Raw genomic sequence first — 9,652 nt, forward strand, 5'->3', positions numbered from 1 at the left:
GAGAGAGAGAGAGAGAATATGTATGTGTGTATATCAGACAGAGTGAAAGTAAAAGAAAGGTCAGGTGTGAAAGAGTATATGTATGTGTAAATGTGAGAGAGAAAGAGAGAGAGCAAAATAGAGAAATAGAGAAAGAGAGAAAGAGAGAGAGAGAGAGAGAGTGAGTGGGAGGTTGTTCTGACATAACACTGAGTCTGTCAGCTGCTCCTGTAACTCAGCACAACTGAATCACCCACACACACACACACACACACACACACACACACACAAATGCAAATCTACGCAAATGGGCACCTGCACAATGAAAAGCTGAGGACAGACAACAGCCATCTTATCTCTGCTAGAGAATATCTGTAAACATTTTAATTATCCACAATGCCCTCGAGCCACATTCTGTACGCTCTGCACATTAAACCAAAAGGAACTAATAATGTCATAATAATTAGAGACGGCACCTCCATGATATCAGGTATCTAAGCCAGCATCAGCAGAAAAAGCTGGATGGGATATCAGAGGGAAGAGAAGAATGAATCCAGTCCAATCCTGTAACAAATCTAGTCTGAGTAGCACACACTCACACTCTGTGATGTGGTGATGTTAGCTTTTGGGGTGGTGGAGTGTTTGAGTAGCTTCAGCATGGTAGCCTACTTTCTGATGCTCATCTGAAGTGAAGTGCTTCATTTAAAAATAGCTAATTTTGAAGCTTAGTAGTGTCAGATTATTACATAATCGCCTGTTCACAATTATGTAAGCTGATCACAATCATTTTCCATGTCTGTTAAAGGGGAACGACACAAATGTTTCAAAAATTCTACATAATGGTTGCAATGTAAATACAGTCATTAAGAGTGGCTTGATGTGAAACACTCTATTGCCGAGTCAGAGATGTTCACAGTGGTGAACCAAACGTCTGAAGGGTTTAATGGCTCTAAAAGCTCCATCACAGGTTTTACAGGAAGCGTTTGCATATATGCTGCCTGATGTCTGCGACATTGATTTATGAAAGTTATGTACTAACGTTTTGCCGTAAAATGTATTTTAATCTCTTTATTTCAATCTATTCATAGCAGAGGGGTACCTGCAGGGTATTGTGAGGCAAAAAAAGTCCCTAAAGAAGATTTTCCAGTATTTTACTATTATCATAATTACATATGAAAACTCAGAAAGCATGTGTAGGTGGTTCTGGATGGCTATATTTGTGTTGCAGTCATCACAACCTCCAATTCCTATCACCACCACAGTAAAGAAATCTGAGTACGTTGCTCTACAATTAACCATTTCACGTCAAACCAGTCAGGTGGACTGTTTTTACACCTCAAAGCACTAAATGAATCAGATTGTGATAAATTAGTGGAATTCCCCTATAAGTTTTACAGGAACCCTCTACTGCAAGGAAACCACTACAAGACACCTACATATGACAACTGACCCACATAAGATTTATAAAGGCTTATTCCAACAAGTGGTAATTGGATGCTAGGAATAAGCCATTATAAACGGTCATGTAGGTTATGTCAGTTGTCATGAAAGACGTTTGTAGATGTTGTGTAGTTTGCAAACACCAGCCTTCAATAAAGTGTTACTGCATTCAAAATCACATCAGTTCATCAGTTGGGTTGAAGCAAATACATGTAAATAAAAGACGGCAGAAATTTCACAGGTCCAATGAAAAACAGCAGAAGTTCTAACAACTGGCTCATGCTGTAACACCGTTAGAGGGCAGCACTGAGTAATGTTTGTTTCCCTGACTGCCACTCTAGGCTTGCACCTTAATGATTGCACACAGTGAAATAAACAGACAATCAAATTGGCAGTTGCAATTATTTCTATGGTAACTAATCCATCCATCCATCCATCCATTTTCTAAGCCGCTTCTCCGTCAGGGTCGGGGGTGCTGGAGCCTATCCCAGCAGTCTTCGGGCGGAAGGCAGGATACACCCTGGACAGGTCGCCAGTCCATCATAGGGCAGACAGACAGACAGTCACTCACACCCAGGGGCAATTTAGCATGTCCAACTGGCCTGACTGCATGTCTTTGGACTGAGGGAGGAAACCAGAGAACCCGGAGGAAACCCACGCAGACACGGGGAGAACATGCAAACTCCACACAGAGAGGACCCTGGTCGCCCGGCCGGGGAATCGAACCCAGGCCCTCCTCGCTGTGAGGCGACAGCGCTACCCACCACGCCACCGTTCCGCCTGGTAACTAATCATCAAGTGAAATTTCATGATTGTGGATCAGTATGGGGAACACCCGATGCTCAAGGTTTCAATATCAAAATGGGAAAAGATAAAGTGTTTCTGTGTCGTCTCTAATAAGAATGCCATTGATCATAATTATTGGATTCTACCAGACTTTGTCTACACATACATTAGAACACATGAACACAGACACATTCGTTAGAAGGAAAACACACCATTTTTGATCCAGCAAGTGCTAAATTTATTTATTCCTAGTTATAATCTCTTGACACAGTGAAAAAGAAACGACCCATACAATTATTTGAATTCTGAATCTAAAGGTAGCCTATATCTCAGTCATTAAGAGAAAACTCTGGTGATCTACATATGTAAATCATAAATAAGACTGAATCTGAATCAGTCATAGAGCATAGCATGTAAAGTGACTTCTGACAACAATCCTGTATTCTTTGAACCCTGAGAGCTAGAACTCTTCCAGTCTAGTAATTATAAAACTGCTTCTGTCTGAACTTTACACCAGAGACCTTGATGGGTGACCATTTAGTGATAAATGACCATGTTGGACCTACAGTGTCCAGTGAACCTATATCAATTTTATATACTGTGATAATACTGACCTATGGGAAAATTTGTGAGCATAAATGCTCCACAAATTTTTGCTCCAACCAAGCACCAAAAGTCTAAGTAAGTGCCCTAAATGTTCTTTAAGAAGACAGCTGGTGTTGTACAGGGAATGAATTCCTCGACTCTGTCCCTTGTTGAGGATTTTGAGTATTGTTTATGTTCATTTTCCTTCTGCTAGGAGAACAAAATTGATACAAGTACAATCAGACATATGTATGTTTGCGTGTGCATTTCTTCACATATTTTAAGAGTGAGGTCCCTCTCTTGTAACAATGATAGCATTACAAGGGCAAAGACGTAGCCAAAACAGTGATGTTCTCTGCACAAGGCATTTGACTCTAAATCATGGTTTGCACAACCATATTAAATGCATTAGCTATGCTAAAGTTATTCTGGAAAATGAAAATGAGTCTTTTGAAGCAGAAGCGTCCTCTGGGAGAGTCAGTAGTTGCTTTGCGTGGACTGGTGGATGAAGCTGGTGGAGCTTTGTCATGAGGTTAGTGCTGCCACACACCTACTCGATGATGTAAAAAGGAAGTAAAATGAGGATAAGATTTGTGTTCAAAGCACCATGTCATTGCTCAAAGCGCACACATTACAGACAGCACATATCAAGTGACAATTTAGTATTTCATACATTGCTTGTATAACATGATTCTCTGGGACAAAAGCAAAAACTATGGGCCTCATTTACCAGCATCTTTTCTTAAATTTGTTCTTGAGAAAGGTCCTAAAAAAAGCCTACGTCTTAAACCACAGAATTGTTCGCACCTTTGAGGGCATAGATTTTGCTCTCTCTTAAGAAGAAATCCCAAATAAGAAAACAATGGAGAATGAAAACTGCGTAAGTGGGTTTTAAGAAGAAATTCCTTCTTAAGAACGGTTGGTGAACGCAGCCCCATGATCCCATCAAGTGTAGCAGCATCTAGACTTTGCGGGCATGGAATTTCAACTGTAACCGAAAAGAATGAACTGTACCTTACACTGGCTGTTTTTTTGTGATTATTGATGATGCACATACAGAATATATAGAAAATAGAACAACTGTGCATGTTTATCAGTTGTAGATCCTTTCTAACTGTCATGACCATGTCACATTGCTAGGCACGGTTTTGCAGACCCAGATAAAACCTAAACTTAGCCTAAAAGAAATTTCCTGTGGTGACTCATCATTGGCTATGCAATATAGTCTAGGCTTAACCCAAGTCCAGGAAACCAGCCAGTTGGTTTACCCAGCTAACCTACAATGAATTTAAAAACCAGTGGTGAAGCAGCCTTTTGTTTTCACAGGCCTGTTTTCTTTCTTTAACTGCTCCGCTGTAAAGGCTGAAGCACATAATGCACAACTACTGATAAATAACAATACTAATATGTCATATGTTCATGAAGGTTTTTTAAAATGATTTAATAGAATTTCTTTCTACTAAATCTAGTCATCCTATGTATATCACATTTGAACTCCCTCCACCTCAAACTATGTAAATCACTTGATGAGCAACGTGGCGTCTAGCATTTTTCTTCGAAATACTCAGTCATTTTGTTGGTTGTTTTCTTCCTTTCAATAAACATCAGTGTACGTGAGCATTTTGTCTGGCAGTGTAGATATAATCTGTGAAAATCTAGGGTGACCATATTTTGGCTTTCAAAAAAGAGGGCGCAGGCAGACTGTAGAATGCAAATGTCATCATGAAAGCAAAATCCAAATCCTGGACACTTAAGACAATTTAGAAAATCTAGCAGGACACCCTTTTAGGTCCCAAAAAGAGGACATGTCTTGGAAAAGAGGATGTATGGTCACCCTATAAAAATCTATAAAACTACCATGATGGCATTCTGTTTTTTAGCATCGACTCATCTGTGTCTTAGCATAAACACCTTCAGCGACTATTCTAATGCTCTTTCTTATGAGGATGAGTAACAGACAGCAGAGGTACAAATACTCTAGTGCACAATAAAGATGCCTGACTCACCACTGATTCAAATCTATACACAGTCATAAGGTAATGACACAAACCTAGCAGGCACATTCAAAATTAAAATTTCCAGACAAAGCTAAACTGTGACTAGGCTTTTAAACTGTGCAAATGTACCCACTGTAACAGCTACTGGTAAGACTTCACACTATGCAAGCTGTCATAAAGCTATCAGAGGTGTATTGCCAAGACGTAACACGACAACATGTGAACACATAAAAAATAATTTCATGATGTTACAAAAAAGTGCTGTGTGCCATGACTTTCACAAGAAAAGTCATAAGAGTTCTAGACTGTTATTAATAAAACTGTGATAGCTTTATGACCGAATGCTCAGTAACATGCTATACAGTAGCTGCACACCCACTGGAAAAAAAACTATTTCAACCAAGGCGTGCTTTCAGGAAGAATACCAGCTTAAGAGTACTTCTCTACTCTTTCAGTCACGTCCTGACTCAGATAGGTGTTAGAGGAATCTGATCCTAGATCTGCTTCCTAGAATTCTTGCTGAACACAAGCCTTAACAAGTCTAGCACTGTCGTCACAGTGGCATTTCTTACACGATTTTCCACCGTTACAGAAAGGTTCAAGTAGTATTCAGAACCAGCTGTTACAGGTAAGTGATGGTGAGAAGGGCAAAGTGTAAAAAACTAGACAAGACTGTCATCTACAAAGGAATGAACACGTAACATTAATGACAGATTAATAATTAATGCAACAACAGGCAAAACTCCCTTAAATTATTCACTGATATGCCCTTTAATGCACCACTTCCTGAAAGCATCTGGTTGGTTGAGTGCAAATTCAGCTAAGCAGTGGGAAACACTGCTGAAATCATCTTGATATGTCTAGTAAGCAATGTTATGGCTTCTTCTTCACCCAACATTCAAGGCGTAATCCTCCCATCAAACCTTGTCTTCTTATATTATAATCCACACACCTAATGTACAATCAAGAGCCATGCATAGTTACAGTACTGAATATGTAAAGACATTTCTGTCTTGATGGTATCTTGTAGACTCAAGTCTATAATTGATAACAACAGCTCAGTAGCATAGCACAGATTTTCATATATTGTCCAGCTCTCAGATTTCTTTTTGCAGTGAGAGCAAGCTGATAGAACATCATTTGAAAATATGGGCCAAAGAGCATGATATTGTTCAAGTATATGCTGCATCAACCACTCCCCCCTCATTGCCTCTTTTCTAAAAGACTGTGGTTGAAGCAATTTGAGCTCGTCGGCTCCTTCACTTCCTGTTTAAAGGGCTCACAAGCAACAGGGAGGAAGTGAGTTTGTGTGTGTGGTTGTGTGTACGTATCAGTGATAGAGACACGCTGCCAGAGAGAGAATGAGAGAGATACCACCTAAAAGCATTAGCATGATATCATGTCTCCCCAGGAAACTCTGAAATGGATGGAATTAGCAACTCACTCTCGAAACGCCCTGTAGGCACCACTGTACTTCCCCCAGGGACAAGAATGGCAAGCCAAGACTGGAAGACACTCAGTCAAATTAAAATCTCTGAATAAACCTACAATGGAAGCAACAATATGCCTCATAATAAACAGTAGTAACAGTAACAGCTATATGCAATTGTGTGAAATGGTGCCCTGCAGCCTCAACAGTGGCCATCCCAGACTGAGAAATGTTAAAATGGAGAAATGATTCATGCCCTGTGTGGTTAAAAAATAGCCACTGTCAGAGAGAATTCAGTTGCATGGCTCTTCTCAATGCACCTTCAGACGTTTCTGCTCGGGAGCATAAATCTGGTAGGCGCACCACCCAAACCAGACAATGATAGAGGCTATACACCCTTGCAGCAGCATCATCACACCATAGGTGGAGCAGAGAGTGGGACCAGGGAGCTGAGGAGGCGTTGTGAGTGCTGGAACTAGAGAAGGATGGAGCAACAGGGCCCGTATCTCCACCTTGATCATATGGAGCTCGTCAAGGATGGACAAGAAGGTACAGCAATGGAACCACTGGTGACTGTGTCCCCAAATGTCAAACTTCCCTGGAGACAGGCGCTCAGGGATCTTGCTGATGTTGAAGACTGCAGACACCACCAGCCAGAAGCAGTGGCGGTAGAAGAAGACGGCCATTGTGGAGGACGGGTAAGGAGAGGGCAGTGGAGAGTTGGGAGGGTATGGAGAAGGGCTGAGAAGGCGGTAGAAGACCGGCGTGGATGAGATGAAGAACGGCAGGAGGAAGACGAGGGTACGCACGATGTAGCGGTACTTCCTCCAGCGCTGCCTGGTGTTGCAACAGGTTATCACACAGACGATGGCTATAAAGCAGGAGCAGGGGATGTACAAACTCTCGAAGAATGGGCGGAAAATTAGGAGAGAGCTGTAGAAGGAGGAGGTAGTGCAGGAAGGAGGTGGTGATGAAGGTCCCTCACCCCTATCTGACTGTGTCCCGGTTGCATTCTGTGCCCCAACCCCAATCTTTGGTATCCCTGCCTGAGGATGAATGTAGTAATAGTAAGCCAGTGAGGAACCAACAGTATATGCACTAATGGTTCCATAATCCACAAAGAAGCAAATCTCCCGAATAATCAGTGACATAGAGTTCAGAAGATGTGCCATGCTGCTGGCCAATAACAGGTAGAAGACCCCAATAAAGTAGTTCCAGGCAGGGTAAAAGAAGGGGTCTCCAGGGTTTGGTGCCCCTTCCCACTTGAATATCTCCAGAAAGTGGAAGGCAAAGAGAAAAATGGGGAGGAAATGAGTCCAGAAGTTTCCGGTCTCATTGGTGGGACGGAATGCCGAGACCAGGCACTGAAGGAGGCTGTAGTCGGGGAAGCGGTAACCCGACAGAATGAAGTTTTCAGTCACTCTTGGTGGGACATCGGTGTGACGGAGGAGAGGTAGCGACCACATCGTGATATCTCGTAGTCAAGACTGGCTCACTGCAGCACCTCACAGGGGTTTACTGTTCTTATCCTCTGGCATCACCATCATTATATTCCTTTGCGGTGAACTGCATTGATATCACATCGTGGAATTAATATGTTCGACATTAAGGTTGCATTTATCCGCAGGCTAAGCATTAATCATTCAAATATCAGTCAGTAGTCTTGATTATACGGCAAAGTCCTCCTCAAGTGCATGTGCGGCGAAATTATAATCCACCTAAGGCAGACTTTGTATGTGGAGATTAGGATATAGCTGGCCAAAAATTCCTGGGCCTTAATTAAAGATATAAATCCCCCACCGCATGCACAGAAACCGCTGGGCTGAAACGCAGGGTCCAAAAGCCAGCGACCGCAGTCTGTTTTTCCTCTTCGTTGTTGTTCACCTTTAGCAGCGACGAAGTCATATTTTATCTCTCCAGTGCAGAGGAGTCGTTATCAGTGTCGACTTCACCCTCCCCTGACACGGGGCTCGTGTTTCGTCTGCGTTACACGAGCTCCTTCACACGGCGCGTTCAAAACACCCGAGCCGGCAGCTTCTCTGACGTGCTGAAATCTATCCGGTGGCCTGTGTAACGCGCTGAAACGGAGCCGGTAGCCTCTTCAACGCGCTGAAACGGAGCCGGTAGCTTCTTCAACGCGCTGAAACGGAGCCGGTAGCTTCTTCAACGCGCTGAAACGGAGCCGGTAGCTTCTTCAACGCGCTGAAACGGAGCCGGTAGCTTCTTCAACGCGCTGAAACGGAGCCGGTAGCCTCTTTAACGCGCTGAAACGGAGCCGGTGAGCTGGCCTGTGTACTGAAGCTCGACATCGCTTCACCGCGAGCCTGGTCTCAGCGGCATCTCTCCGCTGCTGAACCTCATTCGGAGAAAAACTGGGTCAGGGGGCAACGCGGCGCGCGCCGGCTTCTCCTCACGCGCCGGCGCGCATCGTACTAAACATTCGTGGAATTGCGGTTCCGGCGATGGCGCACGAAGACAGCGCGGGTCTGATCACAGTCCGTATCGCTGCGCCTGAAAACCCCCACTTGCGCTGGTGTTAGTCCGAGCCACAGTCCTTTCATTCCGGTACAGTCCGATCCTGAACGAGGTCTTCTCCGTCTTCATATCCAGCCCTGAATGAGGCCTGGAGCTCTCTCTCTCTCTCACTCCCCCTCTCTGTCTCTTTACACATACACGTCCTGTCCTTGACTGTTCGTTTGCCGGTGGGTCGCAGTGCCCCATGCGCTGTGGTGGAGCCTGCGTGCGCCCCCCTCCCCCCTCTAGGGGTAAATCTACCGTCCTGCCGGGCAGCTCACAAACTGTGGCTGTCTATAGCCACTAAACATGCGAGTAATAGTTCACTACCCATCTCTCTCTCTCTCAGCCTCACTCGCTCTCTCTCCTCCTAACCTGACAACGTTCCAGTGACGTTCGTGAGAAGCCCTGGACAGAAATAGACAGGATTTATACGCCTGGTTGCAGTCGCTTGAAGCGCTGTCCGCTGCCAGGCTGCGCTCTCTTACTAATTTCACTCCTGCAGATAACATTAGGTCTGACAGCACGTCCGTGGTGCCCGGTTTCACTGTCTTAAACAGTGCAACTGTCTGATGAGCAGGTCTGTTCTTGCTCCTTGTTCATATAATAAGAGACGCAATCGTACACCACCACACAGGGGACCAATGAAAACACGCGCAGAAGGGAGGAATGTTTATTTCCCACCCGTTCTCCGCACAGCTCCGCTCATCTTGGCTAGGATTGGCTGCTAATTTGTCGCTTTGGTGAGCTAGGATTGGCTAGTAGTTCATCCTCACACTATGCCCGGCTATCAGAGGACTGCTTACGAGCAGCCAATCCTAGCGCACGTGGGTGGAGCTTATCGGAAAAAAAGTAGAAAATAAAATGACCCCATCCAGGCGTCCCCTTCCTTCCCCAGCCCTCTGCCACCCCTTGTCCCAGT

At 44.2% G+C, this 9,652-nt stretch overlaps 1 protein-coding gene across 1 annotated transcript; it reads right to left on the reverse strand.

The window, feature by feature from the left end:
- Window positions 1–2,419: 2,419 nt before the first annotated feature.
- Window positions 2,420–9,337, reverse strand: paqr9 (progestin and adipoQ receptor family member 9). Its single transcript, XM_017699639.2, has one exon. It carries the CDS (start codon window positions 7,680–7,682, stop codon window positions 6,528–6,530), a length of 1,155 nt encoding a protein of 384 aa, XP_017555128.1. The 5' UTR covers window positions 7,683–9,337; the 3' UTR covers window positions 2,420–6,527.
- Between the last annotated feature and the right edge of the window lie 315 nt (window positions 9,338–9,652).

Source organism: Pygocentrus nattereri, chromosome 2, assembly GCF_015220715.1.
Source record: "Pygocentrus nattereri isolate fPygNat1 chromosome 2, fPygNat1.pri, whole genome shotgun sequence".
Lineage (NCBI taxonomy): Eukaryota > Metazoa > Chordata > Actinopteri > Characiformes > Serrasalmidae > Pygocentrus > Pygocentrus nattereri.

Bases quoted from the DNA above. Each gene is read 5' to 3' on its own strand.
- paqr9 (XM_017699639.2), bottom strand. From the start codon at position 7,682: ATGTGGTCGCTACCTCTCCTCCGTCACACCGATGTCCCACCAAGAGTG.